The sequence below is a fragment of the Nomia melanderi genome, chromosome 1, assembly GCF_051020985.1.
Source record: "Nomia melanderi isolate GNS246 chromosome 1, iyNomMela1, whole genome shotgun sequence".
In the NCBI taxonomy this organism is placed as follows: Eukaryota; Metazoa; Arthropoda; class Insecta; order Hymenoptera; family Halictidae; genus Nomia; species Nomia melanderi.
Window position 1 is genome coordinate 23,552,759 of NC_134999.1, and position 24,620 is coordinate 23,577,378.

The 24,620-nt window shown below is 35.7% G+C and overlaps 5 protein-coding genes across 23 annotated transcripts in view; 3 read left to right on the forward strand and 2 right to left on the reverse strand.

The window, feature by feature from the left end:
* The first annotated feature begins 2,382 nt into the window (after positions 1-2,382).
* Positions 2,383-7,274, forward strand: ebo (exportin ellipsoid body open). 5 transcript variants are annotated; one of them, XM_031972678.2, is made up of 15 exons: positions 2,389-2,754; positions 2,862-3,065; positions 3,134-3,325; positions 3,424-3,843; positions 3,919-4,085; positions 4,266-4,572; positions 4,645-4,737; positions 4,807-4,975; positions 5,045-5,183; positions 5,329-5,687; positions 5,755-6,082; positions 6,255-6,452; positions 6,536-6,814; positions 6,888-7,053; positions 7,128-7,274. In XM_031972678.2, the coding sequence occupies exons 1-15, from the start codon at positions 2,752-2,754 to the stop codon at positions 7,203-7,205; spliced, it is 3,102 nt and encodes a 1,033-aa protein (XP_031828538.1). In that variant the 5' UTR covers positions 2,389-2,751; the 3' UTR covers positions 7,206-7,274. The 5 variants fall into 5 exon arrangements, with proteins under 5 accessions (XP_076222968.1, XP_031828538.1, XP_076222973.1 ...); XM_076366853.1 differs by having other exon boundaries at positions 2,383-2,754; positions 4,266-4,737; XM_076366858.1 differs by lacking the exon at positions 2,389-2,754 and having other exon boundaries at positions 2,926-3,065; positions 3,120-3,325; positions 4,266-4,737.
* Positions 5,044-10,530, reverse strand: LOC143174469 (rRNA N(6)-adenosine-methyltransferase Mettl5-like). Its single transcript, XM_076367093.1, has 2 exons — positions 10,187-10,530; positions 5,044-10,117 (listed from the first exon to the last, which is right to left on the reverse strand). Exons 1-2 carry the CDS (start codon positions 10,524-10,526, stop codon positions 9,822-9,824), a joined length of 636 nt encoding a protein of 211 aa, XP_076223208.1. The 5' UTR covers positions 10,527-10,530; the 3' UTR covers positions 5,044-9,821.
* Positions 7,500-10,192, forward strand: Aldh7A1 (aldehyde dehydrogenase 7 family member A1). Its single transcript, XM_031972730.2, has 9 exons — positions 7,500-7,790; positions 7,862-8,078; positions 8,151-8,338; positions 8,403-8,602; positions 8,671-8,786; positions 8,850-8,978; positions 9,050-9,159; positions 9,238-9,498; positions 9,572-10,192. The coding sequence occupies exons 1-9, from the start codon at positions 7,641-7,643 to the stop codon at positions 9,782-9,784; spliced, it is 1,584 nt and encodes a 527-aa protein (XP_031828590.1). The 5' UTR covers positions 7,500-7,640; the 3' UTR covers positions 9,785-10,192.
* Positions 10,531-10,538: 8 nt separating the features above from the next.
* LOC116425256 (SOSS complex subunit C-like) lies at positions 10,539-14,049 on the reverse strand. 7 transcript variants are annotated; one of them, XM_076367106.1, is made up of 6 exons: positions 13,910-14,049; positions 12,162-12,886; positions 11,777-11,822; positions 11,311-11,375; positions 11,119-11,243; positions 10,539-10,851 (listed from the first exon to the last, which is right to left on the reverse strand). In XM_076367106.1, the coding sequence occupies exons 2-6, from the start codon at positions 12,181-12,183 to the stop codon at positions 10,696-10,698; spliced, it is 414 nt and encodes a 137-aa protein (XP_076223221.1). In that variant the 5' UTR covers positions 12,184-12,886; positions 13,910-14,049; the 3' UTR covers positions 10,539-10,695. The 7 variants fall into 7 exon arrangements, 4 of the variants coding, with proteins under 4 accessions (XP_076223221.1, XP_076223220.1, XP_076223215.1 ...); XM_076367105.1 differs by having other exon boundaries at positions 12,162-13,115; positions 13,910-14,048; XM_076367100.1 differs by lacking the exon at positions 13,910-14,049 and adding an exon at positions 12,978-13,817.
* Positions 13,958-24,620, forward strand: part of Lis-1 (LisH and WD40 domain-containing Lis-1) — a 31,735-nt gene continuing 21,072 nt past the window's right edge. Inside the window, exons 1-2 of one of the 9 annotated variants that reach the window (XM_076367021.1) lie at positions 13,958-14,107; positions 17,178-17,325. In XM_076367021.1, the coding sequence (XP_076223136.1) occupies positions 17,288-17,325 (38 nt within the window). In that variant the 5' untranslated portion in view covers positions 13,958-14,107; positions 17,178-17,287. The other 8 variants (XM_076367029.1, XM_076367026.1, XM_076367056.1 and 5 more) reach the window with 8 other exon arrangements.

Consider the following 24,620-nt stretch of genomic DNA (forward strand, 5'->3'; position numbering starts at 1 on the left):
TTTAAGTGTTGAAGACTTACACTGTTGAAGAAACATGGGGGACAGGAAAGATGAATGAGGAGTGGTAGAGGAATCATAGGGACTTTTATTTTATATGGAAATGGTATGTGGTGTTCGTATGGGAACAGTTTATTTTTAATTTAACTTAACTATAATTTTTAGTAGATTGCAATATTTATAATTTTTATTTCTATTTGAATTTAACTATAATGTTTAGTATATTACAGTATATTATAATTTTAATCTTTATTTGAATTTAATTATAATTTTTAGTATATTACAGTATATTATAATTGTAATTTTTATGTTACTTCAATTATAATTTTTAATATATCATAATATACAGTATTATAATTTTTATTTTAACTTAATTATAATTTTTAATATATTATGATATACTATAATTTTATAGTATATAAATTTTGGAAATTGGAAAACTTGAATTTATAGAATTTTTGTGTGATAAGGGACAGTGAGGATTAAATTTAAAATATTTATGGAATGCGTATGTGTATAAATAAAATAAAATTGTTTTTAAGGATGTATTTATAGACGTTTTTCGCAAAGTTCTCATCTAGAATTTTAAATTACAGGCATCGTGAGGAGAGATCGATAAATGGAGGTAATTCGAGCGACACGATGTGGATCACGGGTATTGCTTGAACCTCCAGGAACAGTGACAATGGGTGGAAATACCGAAGGGTGATAAGGAGCACGAAGGGTAATGAAAATGGAGGACGATCGTTAGTAAGATAGATAACTATGTTATTCACAAGAGACAATGGGAATCGTTAGCGGTAAGAAAGAGGAAAGTGTTAGCGGACGGTACAACGTCTATAAGAAAATTTTATCATACCATAACGTAAACGGTGAGTTAGTTAACTACGTATCATAGCGAAATGGATAAGTTAGATCACTAAATACCATAATGCAGTTGATAAATTCGATCCCTAGGTTCTACCAACAGTCGATAAGTTAGGCACCTAAAGACGATCTTTTTAATGATAAATTCAATCTGTAAACACCATGGTGAAACGGAGGAAACTGGATCCACAATAAATGCGATGTAATTAATAAATCAGGTTCTAAAAAATTGTACCTCCGTCGATAAGTCAGATCCTTAAGAATTAATGTTTTATTGATAAATTCAATCCGTAAGTACCATGGTGAAACAGAGAAAATTACGTCCCCAATAAGTAAGATGTAATTGTGGAATTAGGCTCTAAAAAATTATACCACCATCGATAAGTCAGAACCCTAAATATTAATTTTTTTTTGATAAATTCAATCTGTAAGCACCACAGTGAATCAGAGGAAATTAGATGCCCAATAAGTGCGGTGTAGTTGATAAATTAGACTCTAAAAAACTGTGCAATAATCAATAAGTCAGATCCCTTAATACTAATTTTTCTTTGATAAATTCAATACGTAAGTACCATCATGAAACATACGAAATTGCACCCCATGTAAGAGCTAAGTTATTGTCAAATTAGGTTTCAAAAAATTGTGCCACCATCGATAAGTCAGATCTCTAAATACTAATTTTTTACCGATAAATACAATCCGCATGTAGCACAGTGAAACAGAGAAAATTACATCCCCAATAAGTAAGTTTTATTTGTTAAATTAGGCTCTAAAAAATTGTACCACCATCGGTATGTCAGATCTCTTAATTTTAATTTTTCGTTGATAAATGCAATCTGTATGTTGCATAGTGAAACAGAGAAAATTAGATGGCCAATAAGTGCGTTGCAATTGTTCAATTAAACCCTAAAAAATTGTACTGCCATCGATAAGTCAGATCCACTAGTACTAATTTTTCTCTGTTAAAATTCAATCCGTAAGTAGCACAGTGAAACAGTGTAAATTAGATCCCTATGAACAGCAGAATAATTACCAAATTAGTCTTTTAAAAATTGTACCGCCGTCGATAAATTAGCTCCCTTTGTACGATTGCTTAGTTGATAATATCATTGGTGTTGGTTAGAGCGTTTCCTACCTTATCGACAGGAATGTTCTCCCCAGTTATATAGTTTTACGTCCCGACGTCTGGCGAAGGAAAAAATCTATTTTACTATTCGTGCCAGGAAAAGGATATAATTGTATCTATAATAGTATAAATAATTATGCTTATAAAGTAATTTATAAAATAAATATAAATATAAAAATATTTGTAATTATGAAGCACCAGAAGCCATACATGAATAATGTTATTTTTATATTATATTCAGTAAACATTCTTTTTTCATTGTTTATATATTCCGTAAAAATATATTAAACTTGCCTAATAGGAATAAATCAATGAGAAACTTGATTTCCAATTAAAAATTTTTAAGTCATCGTAAACTCCAAGAAGTACAGGGTTCCAAGGATCCGTCGAAGTCTAAACAAAAATTCCTATGACATTTTTAGGTCTATGGTTTTGTAAGCGTGTTCCGCGAAGGATGTACTTGTCGGTATTATAGATCTTTGACAGCATGGGACCAATGGGATATCTAATATATCGTACTGCTACACCGATAACTCATCTGTATCCGTACATGGATTCATGGATCAAGGGGACATATATGGGAGTCTAGTAGTATTCCCCTAAAAGCGGCAAACTTGGCGTCACCTGTACCAATTGTAAAAACCAGTGTTTGATTATTTTATTGCAAACATGATGTCTGACAAGTGAAAGCCAGATTCCTTTAAATTTGTGTATTTACACAGCACATTTGTAACGAGTCACGCTTTTTAATTGCAGCTACCATGGTGCGTGAATATGTTTTTATTTACTTGGACTTTAACGCTCGATGATTCTTTGAATATTGTTTAAGGAGTTCCAGCAATGATATTAAACGAGTGACTAAATTTTGTAGGACGATCATGCAGCTGCACTGCAGAATTTGGAGCACCTCATGACTGAATTTTTCTCGCCGGAGACAACCAATGAACGAAAACGTACAATTGAAAGGAATTTCCAAGAATTCAAAGATCAGATTGACTCTTGGCGACCTTGTTTACATTTTTTATCCTCCACTAGTAATCATTATGTCAGTATGTTCGCCCTGTCTACCCTGGAGGTATGTAATTTTACACTTATCCACTTTGGACGCTCGATTTATTATCTTTACTAGAGATATCGTTGCAGACAACGATCGGGAGGCGATGGCCGATTCTTCCATGGGAAGACAGAGCTCTTACGAGATCTACTTTGTACACCCTGTCAATAGAAAGAGGTATAGCCCCTTTTGTAAGGAATAAAGTAGTTAAGCTAGTTGTAGATATCGCGAGACACGACTGGCCGCATTTTTATCCAGATTTTTACTCGAATATCTTACAGGTTTGTGAATACATTGACTGTTAACGAATTATAGTGTTATTAGGTTCAATGGGAAAGAACTTTTATCTTGAAATATAATCTGTTTTATGTATTAAAAGTTAGTAAGGTACAAACGTACAAGACTGTTGGGACTTGTCTACTTGAGAACAGTGTCGGAGGAACTAGCGACTCCAAGAGAAGACTTGCCCATGCAAAGAAAAAACGAATTAATTAGGTTTCTTTGCGCCGAAGTGCCTTTGACTTTGAATACCCTGACTTCAGTACTTTTAAAAGAAACAACAAAGTTACAAAGTCGCTCTGGAACAGTTACACCACCTCCCTCGCCTACCAGTGGTCAGACGGTAGCACCAGTAAGAGCTATTTTGGACGTGGAAAGACTGTCCACGGGAACCAGTGATGTCTGCATAGTTATATTAGACGTATTAGCGCATATGTTCAGTTGGATCGAATTGTCAGAACATATCTCAACAGACTTATTGAACGCCATTTTTACCTGTGCCAGGTATCACGAAGCAATGGTAGGACTTCAATGTAATACAAATATTTTATAACACTGTATGGAGTGTACAGCTAATTATAAATTTCATCAACAGAATGGTAAACAGATAGAATTAGCTGTACAGGCTGTGACCGCGATAAATGAACTTTTGTATCGACCACTGTATTCTCCAAACGTAACTGACAGATTGTTAGTAGAAATATTCCAAAATGGAGTCGGTTTATTTCAGTATATGGAACGTTTAGATTCTACAGATGAAAGGTATTTTCTTATATGCTTAAGGGGAGGACACCATCTAGAACATCATAAACATAAACACAAAGTTTAGGAACTTTTTTGTTAATTGAGAAAGAAAAAAATTTATTTTTTCATCCGTTTAGATGGTGTCTCTTCTTCGATACTCTTATATTTGATAACATTGTATAATTTTAATATTTGTAGTTACATGGAGAAACTTACAGAGTTCTTACAACTATTTGTAACGAATCATCTGAAAAGGGTGGAATCGTGTCCCAAATTTCCAGTGAATACATTGTTAGACGTTTTATGTCATCACACATTCCAACAGTGTTCAACGGTAAATGGATATTTAAGATGTTTAGATGTTTGGACCACTCTTTTAGAAAGTACTCAATCTCGATACTCGCCAGTAGCATTAGCTCTTGCTGAGCGAGTTTTACAAAAGATGAGTTTTAAACTTAACACACGTGCGTTGAAAGATCTTGACACTGAAGGTTTAGATGAAAATGTACGTAATACTTCAAAATCAATTAATGATGTCTGGCTTTTACAATATATTTATGTAAGATTGTTATTTCAGGAGGAAACCGAGTGGCAACATTTTTTAAGATGCAATGTAGAGTGTTTAGCGAAAGTCGCAGAGATCTGTCCAATTCCAGTATTCACGCTATTGGTAAAATTGTCTATAATTGTACATGAAATTCATTTAATTTATGATCACTAATCGATAGAAGTTTTTTAGTACCGTTCATGGAGAGAAGGACTAATAATATTTGGAGAATTAGGTGCTGCCATAGCTAACAATCAAGTCATATTGTTAAATGATTCAGAGGCTGCTAACGTACATGCTCATCTACGTGACTTAGCTTCCACTACTCAAGCAATTGCCAGATTATATTCACTTTTTCTTGGTGAGTTAAGTTATCAGTATAAATACCATTAAAATGCACAGAAATGTGATGTCTTTCTTCTATTAATAGGAGATGAACATAGTATCGATCAATCATTAGCTGAAGAAGTAGTATCCCAAACGTTGGACGCATGCAAATTTGCCAAAGCCAACCAGTTATACAAAGCATCATTGCAACCAGCTATAATTGTAATAGATCTCATAGAAGTGTAAGTAATATTTAACAATTAATGATCGTGATTAAATATAAAAACAGAAGTAGGAATGAACTAAAATTTTAAAATGAGATCCTATTAAGATGGATATTGTAAATCAAAAGTTTTCAGGCTAGACCTTTTTTTGTTCTTTTTATAGCCATTCTCAGTTACTGGCATCTCTTCAAGCTTGGTGCCATTGGATAGTGAACAGGCCAGAAAAGACTAAGGAGTCGCTTTGTCAACGTTGCATTGATTCCTGCATTTTAGCATTAGATTATACAACTTTCTGTGACAATCCCCCACCGGCGAGTCTTACTCATTCTGCCACACATCTTTTCCAAAGTATCACTGCTATTTTGAAGCCAGTTTTGTGGGACGAACCTACATTTAGAAACTTAATTACCATGGTGACGTATCCATTCTTGAAACCTGATACGATAAAAGTGTTACGAAGAGCATTGGTGAATGCAATTGTTTTACCACACGGTGATGGAAGTATCAGAGAAAGACTATTAAGTAAGTAATAATGACAGGAAATATAATCAGTAATTATCAAAACCAATCACATTTTAATCGATCTTAGGCACTATGGTGTCAACATTATCCACGCCTTTGGGCTCAGAAGGGCAACCGGTACCTTCAGAATCTGCAATTGCAATAACGGTAGTGCCATTAACTCAGTTAATAGAAGACTGTTCTTCGTCGTCCACGACGATTAAAAAAATGTTACATTCTTGTTTGGGATCAACGATCAACCGAACACTAGAACTGTTGCCATACATGATAAGGTGTCAAAGTATATGCGAGATTTTACTTAGTTTCATACATTCAGTATTTTCAGTATTACAGCAACAATTGGGTCCTGAGTTTACTCAAAACGCAGTTCAGGGGATGCTACATATTTATACTAGGTAATAATAACATAAAAATTATCTGTTTAATTGATCATTTGATAACCTATTTAAGAAACTAGCGTCATGTGTCACCAGTAACATGACAGCTAACGTGTTAAATTAAAACACAGTGTATCTCTTCCCTCGTTTATATAACAAGAGAAATATAAATTTCACAACATATTTACAGGGAAAATATATCTGCGGGACCTGCATTGGACCAATTATTAGAGATTTTAATATTGGTCGTATCAGCACCTAGCAGTGCATTTAAAGCATTTGTTCCTTCGGTGACTAGTTTGTGTTTGGGTCAAGTGTGGCCAGCAGTTGGAACTGATCTCAGCGCGCATCCAGATACCACACTTGTTCTATTAAAATTGTTCCATAGGTATTACGTAATGTTATATGTCATATTGTACGTAACAATAGAATCTCAATTAAGATATAAATATATTAACTGTATATTTTCAGCATTTTAATGCATCGATGGCAATATTTCTATAATACTTCTGTATTACGAACTCTTGGGCACACCGATGAAGAAGAATCCGTTGAGCACAAGGAAGAGTTAGTCGCCATTTTGGAAGCTTTCGGTCAAGCCCTTCTGCAACCGGATGTCAACATATTCCGACAAAGTTTACAAAGCCTTGAGCAGTTGAACGTGCGATGGCGACTTTATCAGAGAGCTATATTCAAAGTTCACCTACTGGAAAGGTTCATAATGGCACTGTTCACGGTACTCTTCCAACAGTGAGTAGAAAAATTGACAGTTTCACCAATAACGCACTCCATTACAATTGTATTTATATTATTTATATCACAGATCCCACAATTTGTTGGCGGATGAAATTGCCACAGCTATTCATAGCTTAGCCTCTGTTAATATAGCATGGTTCTTCGGACAATTTCTGCCAACATTTTTGGCAGGTTGTGACAGAGTAGACGACATGCAGAAAGCCAGGTTATTAAGGAATTTTGATAAATCAACGGTGAGTTGAATAAATAGTTTGATTAGTTCGGTTTCTGTCTGGCATGCTTTGTTAACTTTGTTGAATGTTGATAGGATCAGCCAACATTGACAAGGTCAGTGCTCCAATTGATTTCTGATCTAAGGTGCTACCAGCTTTGTCGACCCGGTTGAAGCATTTACATTCCAACGAGACAATGGACATTGATATCAGTTAATGTGGTTTTAACCTATTGTACAGTTTAAATCTAACAGCATTTTCAATAAATAAGAATAAGATGTTAAGATTATTGTTTCGGAATAAATCGCGTTTTTATATTTCTGTTGCCATTCGTGTACTTCCTATACCAATATGTTAGGAAGAATTTCTTTGGAGTACCATTTCTATGTAGATATTAAGTATTGATTTACACGATTGTAAAAATAACATTGTAATTAAAATGTAATATACAAAACGAACAGTGGAATTAATTCTGATATCTTAAAATACTTGTTGATTTAACTTATCATACCCCTACCACCGTTCTTGATAAGCATAATCAACGTGATAACCCCAAGATTTTTGTATAATAACGGAAACACGAAGGAGTTGGTAACCAAGAATTGACAATGTTTCGTTTATCGTCCAGAAACACTAGTTTCAAGTTGCAAATGGCAAGGTACTTGGTGACTGATCCGAATTATGGATTTTTGAAACAGTTGGGTCTCACGACAGAGAATCCTGGCCTTTATGATGGACGATGGGGTGGATCTGGCAAGGTACATTAATTACTTATTGTAACGCATACTAATTAGGCTTGCGAAAGCATTAATACACAACTGTTACGAAGGTAGTGGAATCCATTTCACCATCAACTGGCAAAGTAATAGCAAAAGTTAGGACATCAACCCCGCAGGAAGCAAGTAATGCTATTACAGAAGCACGTAAGGCATGGCCACAGTGGGCATCGTTACCAGCTCCAACACGAGGAGAGATAGTGAGACAAATTGGGGACGAACTAAGAAATAACTTGAAACCTCTGGGACGCTTAGTGTCTCTAGAAATGGGTAAACATCAAATGAATGTTACATTTGTTTTTATTCATTCTATTCAACTCTGATTGTACGAATTTCTTTTAGGAAAGATATTGCCAGAAGGTATCGGTGAAGTTCAAGAGTTTATTGACATATGTGATTATGCTGTCGGTTTATCTAGAACATTACCTGGCAGTATATTTCCATCGGAAAGAAAAAATCATGCACTTATGGAGAAATGGAACCCTCTTGGAGTTGTAGGAGTTATTTCTGCATTCAATTTCCCCGTTGCAGTGAGTATGGTTTAATTAAGAATGGTAATCAATAGAATTTAATAAGAAAGGAACATTATTTTAGGTATACGGCTGGAATAGTGCAATAGCAATGGTTTGTGGGAATACTGTAGTCTGGAAGGGAGCTTTGACTACTCCTTTAGTATCTATTGCGACTACTAAAATCATCACAGGTGTTTTAGAGAGAAATGGTATACCAGGATCTGTTGCATCATTGGTTACAGGTGGACCAGACATTGGTGAGACCGTAGTCGAGGATACACGGTAAGTATAATGTTATTTAATCATAAAATTTAATCATCCAGGGTACTGTTTACAACTTCTATGTCTAGCGTACCCTTAGTTTCATTCACTGGAAGTACTAATGTTGGAAAGAACGTGGCTTTGAAGGTTCAACAACGGTTTGGAAAGTTCTTGTTAGAACTAGGAGGCAACAATGCGTTAATAGGTATATTAAAAAATGATATTATTTAAATTTATAACAATTTGCTTACATTATTGTTGCTACTAGTTGCTCAAGATGCGGATTTAGAAATGGCAATCAGAGCAGCAGTGTTTTCCTGTGTGGGCACAGCTGGCCAAAGATGTACTACTACTAGAAGACTGATTCTTCACAATAAAATAAAAAATGAATTTTTGGGTAAGTGATGTAACCAAGCATTAGTGACAATTATTATGAAAATGTCATTTTAAAGAAATTCTAACTTTCAGGAAAATTAAAAAGAGCATACGAGAGCATTCTGGAGCGGATTGGCGACCCCTTGGAGAATAATACTTTATATGGGCCATTGCACAGTCAACATTCAGTTGAAGAATTCAAAGTTGTCACACGAACCATTAGAATTTCCAAATATTGAATGCTGAAAAATGTAAAAATGTACAATGTCGTTTTCTTTTAGAAAGCTGTTGACAGTGCTTTGAAGAGCGGTGGCAAAATAGAATTTGGTGGGAAGCAAATAGACAGACCTGGCTTTTATGTGGAACCAACAATTATTTCCGGTTTATCTCCTGATTCTGAAATAGTGCAGAAGGAAACATTCGCACCAATAGTCTATATTTTTGAAGCAAATTCTCTAGAAGACGCTATTGCTCTTAACAATGGCGTACAACAGGGACTAAGTAGTTCTATATTCACCAAAAGTATAGAAAACATGTTTAGGGTAAGCGTGTGATAGTACAATTCAATACTCCTTGTAAGTAATCCCATTAACGACACAAACTTTTTAAATGCAGTGGATTGGACCTCATGGATCTGATTGTGGAATAGTGAATGTTAATATTGGAACAAGCGGTGCAGAAATAGGTGGTGCATTCGGAGGAGAAAAAGCTACTGGAGGTGGTCGTGAGAGTGGGAGCGATGCATGGAAACATTACATGCGACGTTCAACCATTACAATTAATTATGGAAACGATTTACCATTGGCTCAGGGCATTAAATTTGAATAATGAAATTGAACGTACGAGTTGATATCTTGAAAATATTTCAACCATTTAATTCGAATCGTATAAAATCCACTTGAACATCTATAGTGGCTTTCTTATGAAATTTGTATGCTTTCGGTAGGTCGTATCTCAATTCTGCAATGACTTTCCCTTTTGCATCAAATTGTGCCGCTTTCTGAAGTACATAATTGCGCGTACTTGTCTTATGCAAAGAGTACACAGCATTGGATGCGAGTTTCGTAGCAATCTCTAGGAATTTCATATCTACACCTGCGTTACGTTTTGTTCCAAAAGGTGGATTCATAATAACCGTGTCAAAGTATTTTTCGAATTGTCCTACAATATAATCGTCCAGAAACATGTGCAATAATATAGTAATAAATTTAATGTTTTATATACACATACCTGGTAAATACTGAAGTATATTACATTGTACAATTTCCACGAATAATTCTGTATCGTTGCAATTTCTAGAAAAAATGTTAATTGCATCAGAATCTATTTCAAAACCAACAGTATGACTTGCTCCTAACATTTGTGCTCCAAGAGACAAAATACCACATCCACATCCTAAATCCGCTACTGTATGACCTTCTACATCATCGAATTGGGTCTGAGCAGTATACAGCATATGGGATGCGATATGTGCACTGGTACAGTACTGTTCAAGTAATACTTTTGGCTTTTCAAATCCATCCAGCTGTTGCAAATATTCTTCTAACTTACGGAGCTGTATGCTAGCCATTTTTTTAATTTAATTACTCTTGTTTATCTAGCGTTTTCTGATTTTGCGAAAGATATACATACAAAATTATATAGTCTTTCCACAAAGTCACTATTATTACATTTAATTGCAAATACAGTCTTCATAACCATTTACTATTTATAACTTTAATACATGTAAACGAACTGTTTCATTTAGCGTCAAATCTGGGCAGAACAGGTAAAATTAAATTGCCAAAAGAAGAGTCTTGTGTCACAAAATACCCTGACGAAGCTGCATGAGCGTTATGTAAGGCAGCTCTTTGCGACGCGCTCATTGCAATGCCATCAGAAGGTTGCGTTGAAGGCTACAGAAAGATATATAATTGAATATAAATTAATATGTCTTAACAGTTGAATATTCTGTCGCATACAAATTTGTTCAACTAATACTCCTGTACCTATTTATTCGAGTAACATACACAGCAATAGCATTGAAAAAATTGAATAAATAAGACTCCGACAGAAGTGGAAATAAAGGATACAAGAAAATCTATCGTACAATTAAAATTTAAAACTATTTGTGAAATAATCTGCAACTTTCTACAAATCAACAATTCCAAAAATATGTTTACCAAATTAGAAGGAGATCCCGCCGGTGTAACCGCTAGAGGAGTATTTAAAGTTGGAGCTACGCCTTGTTTCAAGAGCATCTGCTTTTTCAATTGTAACTCCTCTAAGATTTTTCTGTTTTGCAATTCTATAAACAAACCAAGTAAAGATTTCATTTTACCATAAAAATGTCAGAAAATCACAAATGATGATACCTCTTGAATTTGATTGCGAAAAAGCCATCAAAAATTTAGAATCCTGTTCTTCGAATTGGCAAACCCTTGTAACGTGTTCAATTTATGGGACCAAAAATGAGAAAAAATTGATGTCAATATCTTCTGATATTTCTTTACATTATTTTCAACAAACAATATGCTCGACACAAATGGATGTTCGCTTAAACAGAATATTTATAGATATCTCAGTAATGTTTACATCTCGCAGTAATTGTACGTTACCTTAACCTCATCAGAATTATCAACTAACAAAACTCCACTGAACAAACCATGTGACTTTGCGATATTAATGCCATATATATCTTTTCTTTTAGACAGAATTTTATGCACCTCTGTAGTGTCGGTAGCTCGGCAGAGTTTCAGTGTTTCCTTGTACAAAATTCTCTCTGAATTTATTAGCTGATGAACGTAAATACGCGTGTACTTAATAGGTTTTGATTTCTACCTTAGAAATGTGCCGCAGAAATGGTTCCCCTTCCAATGTGTATTCACTACATAAAAAATTAACATTAATCATTCATATTTTGTGAATGTAGGACAGTGTTAAGAATAAAAGAAAATTGTTTATCCTCTATAGAAAAACAATTAATTAATTAATTCTATAGAAACTAAAAGAAATTCTAATATTCATGAATGGTAATTTTTGGAACTTTACATCGTAAGAAATTGTGACAATCCTCTCAATGAAATAATTTATTCTGAGGTTAAATAATTCACCAGAAAATAAGTATCGACTTCGTCATTGTTTTAATCGATTTTCTAAAATAAGAAAGCACCGAGGGTTTGTAAATGACGTGTAAATATTTTTTGGTAGAAAATAATAATCTTACAAGGCCATTGGAATTGCACCATACAGTTTGCTGCGCCGGTAATTCTATTTTATCATGTGTACATGTATAACACATTATATCATTTATAACTGTAATATTATGATTATTGTAATGTTACAATGTATGTAATTATTATCAATAATATACGTTTCAAATATGTTATTGTGAAAAATAGTATAGTATTAACAAATAAAATTCGATGATTCCAATTATTGATATTAATTGCTACAAATGTTGCTTCCCATCATTAAACAGTTGTCACAAAAGTTTCATCTGCATTTATTTGCATAATACAGTTCACACTAAATATGATTTGTTCACATCACGATTTTTCGCATCAATGATTTTTCTTTTTCTGAGTGTTCGTTGCATTTGTTTATCTTCTTAAGTCAGTGATTATTTATTATTAGAGGGCTGTGTCAATATTGACATTTTACAATTTTCCTTGTCCTCATTTATGATCATTTCTGTAGTAATTTACACTTAATTATAAACAAACCATAAATAAAAATTAAATAAACATTCTGTATGTGATTGGCAAAATCTATGTCTAATTTACGTCTCTTGTTTATGAGAGCAATTTATTATCTGCAAATAATGAAAAATAGTTATAAAAATTGCAACAATGAATTATTGTCATTATCTTCAGATATTCATCATAGTGTTCAAGTAGAAATTATTTTCAAGTTCCTTTGGAATGTTCAATGTCTCCAAGACATCAGTAACTGAAACAAAAAAAGTTTAAAATTTTAAAATTTTTAAATTTAATACGAATATTAAAACAAATACAGGCTGTTAGAGTTCAAAGTGTACAACCCTAAATCTTAAGGACCTCCCTTCCAGTAGACGTGTACTATACTCTCGCGCTATATTTCCAAGCAAGTCACGTGATTTTGTTTGTTTTGCTTCGACCGCAAAGAAAAGTGGGGCCAATCGAGTGAACTGGATATAATCCTGCAATATTTCTCAAGTGTAATTAGTACAACAAGTTTGTCATTAATAATTCACTGATAAAAACGTGAAAAATTCTTGGCATATTCTATACACATATTTGTTACATATTATTTTTTTGGTATCAATTTATTATTTAACAAATATATGTATAGAATATAAATAGAATTTTTCAAGTTTTTCAATATTATTATTATTATTATTATTATTATTATTATTATTATTATTATTATTATTAAATCATTATTCAAGTATTATTGTTATTATTATTCTTTAATTATTATATTTCAGTAAATTGTTATTATTCTTCAACCGTTATTCTTCAGTAAGTTACTATTATTCTCCAATTATTATTTCCAGTAAATTATTATTCTTCAATTATTTTTTTCACTAAATTATTATTCTTCAATTATTATTCTTCGGTAAATTATTATTATTCTTCAATTATAATTCCCTAGTAAATTATTATTAACCATCAATTATTATTCTTCAATTATTATTCTCCAGTAAATAATTATTATTCTCCAGCAACTATTCTCCAGTAAATTCCTACTATCCTCCAATGATTATTTCCAACCATTCTTTCCCACTAAATCATTCTAGTACCAAAATTCCATCAAACCACCTAAATTCAAATAAATCGATACATAATTAATATTCATTCACAACTCCTCAAACAATCCCTCCTTCATCCGAAACACGATCACAATTTAAACGAAACCCATCAGCATCACCAAACCTCCCACAATCCCCAACGAAAAAAGTCCCTAGACCAGTGCAGCCTCTGAAACGCTCACCAAAGCCTCGGGCCCGTGACATCGATACTCGGCGCATGCGTTGGAAGCTTCGGTTCCCGCAGGCGCCACCTTGTGAGACAGTTCTGTCGTAGAAGTTATCTCGAGTAGTTCCTCGGTGGTTGTGTTCGTCCGGTTTTCCTGTGATTTATTCCGATCTCGAGGGATCCCTTTCGGTTACTACAACTCCGCCAAAAAGAAGTGAGTATCCGCCGGCGGGATCTGTCCGTCCTCGGTATCCGGGTCGCGGGGGATCGAGGGAGCTGGCCGGGCGAGCGGGTCTCCCGTGAAACTCCGCGGCGGCCAGACGTGACAGGTTCGAGCAAAATGGCCGTACGCGATTTACAACAAACGGTTGTTCCGCGTTGATCCACGGAATTCCGCAGCAGCGGCCCGCGAAGCGACGTGACATCACCTGGCATCGCGAAGTCAACGGCGAACCGACTCTCACGCCGATTGATCGCCCCCGACCGCCCGCCGAGCCCCGTCCCGTCGCGTACTCAACATACATGTTGCACGTCACTTCGAATTGATTTTTTCGTGAACGACCGCCTGCGTGGTGCGCTGCCACGGCCGCTCCGCCGCGACTGTCCCAACCGTCGCACTTAAACCTTTGCACCGAATTCTCGCCGTCCCGCGGCCCCGCGCGCTATCTAATCTGTCAGCGAGCCGGAATCCCGGTTTTTGACAGACGTCGAGTCAGTGATCAGCTGTCGGTTGTCATCGCCGATGACGTCCACCCGGAGTCGGGCTCGCTCGGGATCACCCTCGATTTTAAGGTTACCGATACTCCGCTGACATTGTTGCCAAACGCCTCGCTCTGACGCTGCCAATCGCTCGTGCCAGCTACCAGATTAGACGAAGCCACAGGTAGAGGCTGTCCGGAAGCGTTTTAATTCGATTCGATATAATTCTATTATTCTCTCGAATTGACAGTTTGACCTGTCAATACGTGTCGATACATGCATCGTGTCAGGAATGTGTTGGAAATAAAAGTTGAATTGTTGATGAAATTCAGGGGGGTCTAAAGAGGCCGCATGAATATTTGAACGCGGCGCAAGGTGAAATATACGTGGCAGAGGGTGGGCGAACAGCCGGTTTATCGATTGCGGCGCATCGCCGCGACGCTTGCCGACGGCACACTACACGGCGACGCGACGCGACGCGACGCGGCGCGCCGTCACGATTGTCAAGGTCCTGTCTCGGCCGATATTCCGCCGCGGATTTCCTCGCGGCCGGCGTCTCCTCCGGGCGGATCATCCTCTTCTCGGTTCCGCGGTGTGATCGATCGAACGTTACCGGGGAAAGATGGCGGCCGCTGGCCCGGCCCCTCTAATTGGTCGGTTTCAAGCCGAGCCTGCCAATCGGAATAGACTCTCCCGCCGGCCAATCCGGCTCTCATTTTAGTCGACCGCGTGTTTTGCCAAATGTTATGTCACCCCGCGGACACCGTGCACGGGCTGCTTTCTTTTATGGGGGCACGACGCCTCGCTGGGAGACCGTTTTATGGGGATACCAGGGAGATGAGGTTTATAGGTTAATCGACGGTTTCGAACGATACGAGCTTTTATGTAACCGACCGCAGTGCCGTTTCGCCAACTTTCGAACGATGGCTGTCCGTCGGATGGACCGTTTTCGGAGGTTTCGCGAGCGGATGATTCTCGGTTGTGAGAGTGGAAATTTGGATTGACTGGTGATTCTCGGTGACGCGGGACGGTTGACTGATGATGTTTGTATAGAGAGTTTTGTGGACTGATTTTGGTGATTGTTTGTTTGTGTGATTAAAGTGTGTTAGATGTGGTGGATATTTATTGATTAGTACTAGGTTATGAATATTTGATATAATGAAATAATAATAATAATAATATATATATTTTTTAATTCATTATTGTCATTAACACTATTACCAACGGTGCCATGAAATTTTTGAAATTGTCAATTCATATCATTTTCAGTTCAATGATTTTTCCTCGATTCTGGCCATTTTATATAATTTTATTTATATTTATATATTATTATTTTATATAATTAGGAAGGAAAATATATATATGTTAAATGTTTACTGAATGATGAAATATATATTATATATATTAAATATTTATTGATTAGTACTAGGTTATAAATATTTATTTATTGACACTATTTCTATCAGGTGTCAACAGACCTTTCGAAATTGTCAATTCAAATGATTTTCAGTTCAATGATTTTTCCTCAATTCTGGCCATTTTATATAATTTCATCATTATTGTAAAGTCGAGAAGTCAATTCAGAACGACTGAAAGGAAAATAATTTCAAGTTAAAATTTCATGGCACCTTTGGTAATAATGTTAAATGATAATCAATTAAAAAATATATATCGATTAGTATTGTATAGCAAATATTTAAGTAATTAAAAACAGTTCGCCAACTGATACACAAGCGATTGCGTCGAGGAAAGTTTATACGTTTTTTATAAACAATGAGCTCACTCATAATTGTATCATTAAACCGTCCGATGACGTACAAACTACAAAACACAGTTGAACCGTGGCAGAGATATCTCTCGCGAACAAAATCGAAACGGCCCGTGACAGTTTTCTCGATTTTTATAGAAAACGAGCGACACCTGTTAGAAAGTAAAACGAATCTCGTTTAGGAGGTTGCGTTGTGTGCCGTTTAAAGACCTCGGGACAGACCGCTCTCACGCGCGTTGTTTCTTGTTTTAATTGCACGCACAAAGAAACCGTTTTCCCGGAAATATTCGAAACGGTTCGTTCCGCGGTTTTCCCATGGAAAAGGAATTTCCTGCGTTCCTCCCGTCACGTGACCGGCCAGTGCGATTGACATGTTCGCGACGGGATGTACCACCGGTGGTACATGCTTATCTGTTCCATGGCACTTGTGTACCACCGGTGGTACATGAACTATTTTCGCGTTACAGCATTTAAATAATTGATTACTCTAATTAGCAAATTTATTCACATCTTGATCATTTAAATAATTGATTACTATAATTAGCAAATTAATTCATATCATTATATACATAAGAGAACCATTCTCCGAGGTCTGAAGTGTAACACCAAGGAGAAAATAAATACATGCATAATTTCGAATTAGCCCCGCCAGATGGGAGAAAGTACGAAAAATAACAGCCCCACGGCGGGTACGCTAAATTCAAGCCCTCGTCGCCGCGAACGTGCTAATTGTCGCGAAATAATTATTGCGATCGTACAGTCGGAACGATAATTTTCATTGTGCCGCCAGTGAAACGTGTCGCTTTGTTTTTTCCAGGCGATGTCGATGACTGGGTACTAAATCAATTTCGAGCTGACTGGAGAAGAATCTAGTCGCGCTCATTCGACTTACTGTTGAGTATCAGCCAGCAAACACAAGCGAGGATCATGAAAATGGTGCTGTCTCAACGTCAGAGGGAGGAGTTGTGAGTTGAACACTTTTTTTTTTCATTTTCGTTTTTGATCGAGGACGTGACTTGATCAGGTTATGTCAGTTGAGAGTGAAGTTTGTCGTGTGAAATTGATAATTGGGTTAACATTGAGTTAATAGGGGGTAATTTAGTGATGGAACTGCGAGGGAGAATTTTGAAAATCATTCCAAGTGGTTTCTAATGAATTTATAGAAAATTTATGATACTACTAGTGAAATTGATGTTTGGCAGTTTAAACAATTCTAGTGGAATCTATATTTGTGAAACTGAGATTGTTTATGAATTGAATTATTTAATTCTGTTGTTCTGAAGGGATGGTGAAATTTTTAAATATTAGGTGTAATTATTTGCTGACGTGAGAGATGTTAATAGTTGGTTATGTGGATTAATTTCAAGCCGAGTTTCTGTAAATTCAGTTGGTGGAGTGATTAGGTGATTAGACTGTAATCTGAGGGTCCTAGGATCGATCCCCTATTACTTGAGAATTTTTTTTTTACATTGTTATGTTTTATCCTGTTAAAAATGTAAACTCTTATAATTCTACGAATACACAAAAGATTATTTCCTATGTACACAATTATTTATTCATGTATTCATGGTATGCTTATTTGTTTTAATTGTGTATGATAATTATCCAGAATTATGTACACTTTCACTCTGCTGAAACATAAAAGAAGAAAAAAATTCTCAAGGAATAGAGGAATCGATCCTAGGACCCTCACAGATTACTGTTCAATCACTTATGCCTCCCTTCCAACCACTTTTACATGAAATTTGTTTGAGATTAAAATACATAAAAAAGTATGTAACTTTAAATATTAATATCTCTTGAGTTAACAAATATTTACACTTGATATTTAATACAGTTCATTATAGATGCATGTACTATCAACTTGCAAAAGTTGATTAAAATGGACATCATTTTTCTATTCAACTGAACATCTTTATTCAATGATTAGACAATGTACATTTACGCAAATCCCTGTTTCCACACAAGCATTGTCTTGCAAAAGGAAGAATCAGTGGAAAATTTATTTCCCTAATTAAAGCACCCGTTAAATTAATGATCCCATGGAACTTTCATTAATGTGTGAGAAGGCGCGTTTCATTCTGTACAGCTGAAAGTGCAATAAATGCTCGCAATCTGCGGTTTACATCTGGTTATTCATACTTTTCAGCCAATCACTATAACGTAGTGACAGTATTGCAGTGCGATTACTGGATTAGAATAGTATACAATCGTAGGAAGTACATATTGTTACATTGAATGAAGAAGTAACCTGGAAACGCATTCTTACTGCAGCCAATTGAATAGGTGTCTGGAAGCAAGACTCGTATTACGTTTCATAAAAGTTGCAAGGGAATCTAAACGCAATTTGGCGTTCACTGTAATTTATTAAAGAGGCAGCTGGTATGAAGAAGTTTATAAATAAATAAATGTCTAACAGTGGGGACATAGTTTGTTGTTTATAAATATAAAACTAGGTATAGCATATTCTAGTGTATGTTTTTCTTTTCGATACCTATTCAGTTCGTATACTAAGTTGTGAAAATTAAAAAACCTCGTTTTATGAGTTTTGATCTTGAATTTAATTTTGGATAAAATTTAATGTCTAATGAGTTGTGATCTTGATTGAGTTTGAATAAAATTTGATTTCTAATGAGTTCTGATCTTGATTTTGACTTTGAATAAAATTTGATTTCCAATGAGTTCTGATCTTGAATTTCACTTTGAATGAAATTTAAGTCTAATGAGTTGTCACTAATAACTCAACAAAGATTCCATTCACAAAGGCTGCATACAATAGGAAAACCAGATTTAAAAGCGCAAGGAACATTTTCAAAAATATTTTTCCAACAAACCTAACATAGTTACAAATAACAAAGTTTACCATTACGTGCCCATAATTATGACAGTGGTCTAAGTGATAATATTAAAAAATATACATAATTAATTTAATTAAAAATGTAATCCAAAATAATAGAAAAACTCATTTTTAAATTTGCACTGCACCGCTTCCACAATTATAGTCACACTGTCAACAACGAAACGGTTCAATTCTAAAATACAACAAAACATTGTAGTTAATAAACAAATGATTCTCTGCTCTCATCTCGAAGCACTGCTTTGTAATTCCAATCGAGGCTACGCACATTTGTAATCTGGTGTATATTCATGAAGCGGTTGCATCGACGAGAATTTGCTTTCTCACTCAGAGAAGTTGGCCAACACTCCATTCGTTAAAAAATATGATAACAAATAGAAATCTCACGTTGACACGCCATCTTTTCGCCGAGGCTTCTCTGTTTAGACTGATCTCTCCTCCGTTTGCTCGCTGTAATCAGCGTTTCCGTGCGAATGAAATTCGTGTGACGAAAGTTGGAGGTTCCCAGTGTGTTGTTAAACAATTTCTGCTATGCCAAATGATTTTCATTGAAAAAATGACAATTTTATATGAAGAAATTCCGTTTTTCTGTTTATACTTCGTTGGAATGTACAATACGAAGTGTTCATTATCATGGGAAAAAATTGATAGTATCCCCATAAAGTGAATAATAATGTGACCACCATGTATATAGATCTATATCCTACAGTTTTTGTTTGAAACATTTGTTTATAACACTTATATTTTTTAAATTATCGAGCTTCGTCCAGAAAACTGAAATTTTGTCTAGACAGCTCAAAATGGCCCATTCCCGATGTTTTCCTTTTGCAATGATTTAAGAGACAACTTCCGAGAATGATTTCCTAAGTTTAGTCGTGTATTTATCGACTTTTCAATTTTTTCAGTAATGATGATGGAATTAATTATGATAATTGTCCAAAATTCGGGAAAATGGTAATATTGATTCGCGAAGAATACCAGAAAATTCTCTAAAGTTTAGTGTTATACCATAGAAAACCACATAAAAACATAGCAAACCATATGATTATGGTTTTACACAGTATGTTACACAATATACTTAAATTATACAAAGCTGATATTCTAAAAAAATATTGTTTAATAATGTTTTAAATATTTAATCAGATCGAGTGCAACGATAGAAAATTCGAACGATACCACAAAATTCTCTAACATTTAGTATTACACCATACAAAATCATAGCAAACCATATAATTATGGTTTTACAGAGTATGTTATACAATATAGTTAAATTATACAAAGTTTAAACATTTAGAACATTATTAAACAATATTTAATCGAATCGAAGTGCAGACAGAAAATTCGAACGATACCATAAAATTCTCTAAAATTCAGTATTACACCATACAAAACCACTACATGAAACCATATAATTATGGTTCTACACAATATCTTACACAACATACTTAAATTATAAAAAGTTTAAACATTTCTAAAGTTCGAATTACTACGAAAAATCGCTCGACGACCGATCGCTGCTCAGAATCCAACGTTCCAACAGCTTCACTGCCAATAGTTTCTCGCTCGGCATTCGATAAACCCCATAAAATCCCCATCACGCTGCACACCAGAATCCGCGGAAATCACCGGCAAGAAATTTCCTCCGACAAGATCGCATTAACTTCGGCCGAATACGCGAGAACAAAAGACCGTTGCGTACTCATCACTTTCGTTTTCCTTGATTTCTACGCGCTCGTGACTCAGGATGCGATGGAAACTAGCCTAATAGAATTTTTACGAGATCATGGAGCATTCCTTGATGCGCCGAGCAAAACCGATCGAGCACATTGTACGCCTGCGAAATTTCAGCGCCGATTGTTCATTCATTTTCAAACCAACGAACATTTCTCACTAAGGAACTTGATTTCATTCACTTTGAATTTGTTCACTTTTTCAAATGAAACACGTTTCTTATCCATCGAATGCGTTTCAACGAATTCAACGAATAACTCGAGGTCACTCAAGGTCGAACTCGCAGGGAAACGGAGAAACGTGATCTTTTTATTTGTACTCTGGTTCGTGCCTCCGAACGTTCACAGCGAAACGCAACGTGTGTCGATGTCGGAGTTACTCGGACAACGTCGAAGTCGTTATCAATGAAACGAAGATAAACGTGTTCACGCATCACCGTGCTCTTTCGCGAGATGGTCGGTTCACTTTCGTTACCGTTCGCGCTAAGATGAGAACACGAAAGTCGGAACATGCGAGGCTCGAGCTGAGATGAACGTTGAAACGTTGAGCGAAGTTGGAGAACAGTTGAGAATTGTTGAGTGCGTTGAAGTAAGTGATCGTTTCGAACGCGTACCAAAGTACCAATGAAACAATCGCACCTCTCCGTTTCCCTGCAAGTTCGACCTTGAATGACCTTGAGCCACAGGTCGTTGAATTCGTCTTGATGGCCCCCCTAAAGCATGCTAATTTCTAATTTTACCGTTAAAGTTAACATTTTTACATAAAAATTACAACATTTCTTAAGATTTGAAGAGTATACTATAGAGTATACTAAGTAAGAGTATCTTCTAGCTCTGCAAACACACGAATTTAATTGAAAATCCTCCTTAAAAATGTCTTAATAACTAAAACACTCGCGAAACAAACCTTCTAAAGCACGCCAATTTCTAATTTTACCATTAAAGTTAACACTTTTACATAAAAACTCGAAGATTTCTTGAAATTCGAAGAACTCCTAGTCTCGTAGCTCTGCAAATACGAATTTTCTTGTTCAGCAATTATTGATATCTTCGAAGCATTGAATCCTCGAAATGATTTTGAAAATGAATAGTTTCATTCGAGTACTATAAAGTTGAAAATAATCTATTGTTACAATTTTTATGGAAATTGCATATTAATATTAAATGCTCAGTAGTTAGTGTTAACCTTTTCCAGTTGAATGCCGCCATAATGGCGACTCCGAGCTTCGATACCTAAATTTGATAGCTTAAGTGGCTAATTAAATTGTTCAAATAAATTTTCTATTTTTTTGTATCTAAGGCTTCGATGTAATTTAGTTTTTTTATGCAAAAGATTATGAAAAATTTAACAAATTCTCTCACTTTCGATTTTCCGGTCGAATGCCGCCATAATGGCGACTCAGAGCTTCGACATCTAAATTCGAAAGCTTAAGTGAATAATTCAATTGTTCAAATAACTTTTCTATTTTTTGGTATTTATATTTAACGAGAGACTCATATCTACTTTATTTTTCAGTATGTATAATTCAGTTTGTTTATGCAAAAGATTATGAAAGGTTCAGAAAATTCTCTCACATTCGATTTTCCGGTCGAATGCCATAATGGCGACTCTGAGCTTCGACATCTAAATCCGAAAGCTTATTTGAATAATTCAATTGTTTAAATAACTTTTCTATTTATTGGTATTCAAGGCTTCGATGTATAATTTAGTTTTTTTATGCAAAATATAATGAAAGGTTCAGAAAATTCTCGTAAAAGGGTTGAACCCGATTCGAATGTTGATCGCGCGCACGCGCGCGATACCATTCACGCCGCAGCTGGTTAGCGAATATTGTAATCCCCGTTGTTAATTAGTATTCACCACGTGCACGAAAAACACGCTCCGGCTATAATAGCCTGATGAAAATTTCACGCTGCGTGCGGAGTCTCTGCGTGTGCGCGCAAGGACGATACGCTTGGTCGCCTTTGTCGTTAATAGTTGGCCCGATATTTTTTAATTAGCTTTCATCTGGCATTTCATTTTGGATGAAATGAGTTTTGATCTTGAATTTGAGTTTGGGTAAAATCTGATTTGTAATTACTTTTGATGTTGAATTTGATTTTGAATAAAGTAAGTTTTGATGTTGAATTTGAGCTTAGTTGGAATTTGATTTGTAATTAGTTTTAATCTTAAATTTGAGTTTAGATATAAAGTAAATTTTCATCTTGAATTTCATTTTGGATAAAATAAGTTTTGATCTTGAATTTCAGTTTGGGTAAAATTTGATTCGTAATTACTTTTGATGTTACTTTTTCGAAACAGATATCAAGTTCCTGAAACTTTCGCTATATGAACCAACCCTTTACTTTCAAGTTCACTCGAAATATTCCATACCTAATTCAGACGAGATTCTCTAAAATGAATTTATCGAGAAACTTGTGCTACAGACAGGTCATTTGAAGGAAAACCTGTTGTCTCGTAACAAGTCTCCGACAACTTCATTTGTTTCTGACGATGAGTTCGATCGATGTTTATGCGCATAAATAGATGATACAATAGATGGAAACATAGAGGATGTTATATAAATGTGAATGAAACTTGAATATAATTGTTCACTAGACATCGAGAATTGTGTTAAAAGCATTATACATTAGTATAGGATAAATAAGGGAAATACAAAGGGAAATACAAAATGAAGGAATACGATATGAAATCATTCGATTGAGTCGCGTCGTCATCGCACGTTGATTTTAGAAATGTTTTCGTGTAACCGATGCTCCGTTCGGTGAACTATAATCATTTGATTCGGCTGGGGTCACCGGTGACCCAGTGGCGTTCGCATCATCCCTTCGCGCTCGGAAGTCTCTCGCTAAAAATCTCCGACGTTTCTCGTCGAGAAGCGTAAACCGAGAAACGAAGATGCTTCGTTCGATATCCAACGCATCGACGCGTTACGCGAAACTTAATGTTAAACATCCAGCTTTGCAACTTCGCTGTATCGAACGAAACGGTGTCTGAGAGTCGCCTCTCGAGTACAAAGGGCGAATCGTTTGCTCGAAAGTCCTCGAATCTACTCGTCCGGCGCTCGAAACATGAAAATCTCGCTGAAACGTCGAGGCGCGCGATGCGTTGACCCTTTGAACTCTGTTCTAATATCGAATATTCCAATGAATCTCAAAGAAACTACCCTAAAATCATCAGATCCTCCACACGTCGAAACCTCGCACTGAAAACGAAAGATCGAAGTGGCGGTCCTCATTTTCGCTGGGATGCTATAAAAATTAGTTGCTAAATTGCAAAACCATCTGGAGTGCTAAGGTCAACCGTTCGCAACAAAACTATCAAGTCGAATATTCAATATTTCAAACGGAACTCTGTACTGCTACGCGAAACATCGAAACGAAACTCCTTCGCTTAATTCATCTACGAATCATCGTTCGATTAGTCTCGAACCAGTCGGAAAATAAATATTCCCATTGAAAACCATCTGGAGTAAGAGTCAACCCTTCGACGAACGTCGTTTCGTCATGAAATTTTCACGTGTCCAGCACCGAGTCGCAAATGACCTCTTACTAAAACAGCGAGAGATCAACGCGTAGTTTTTCCTATCATTTAAGCAATTGTATCTTTCAGCGTCTGCCGAAGGTTTCGCATATTCCAAAGAATCATCAGCGAATGAAGCTAATTACGCAT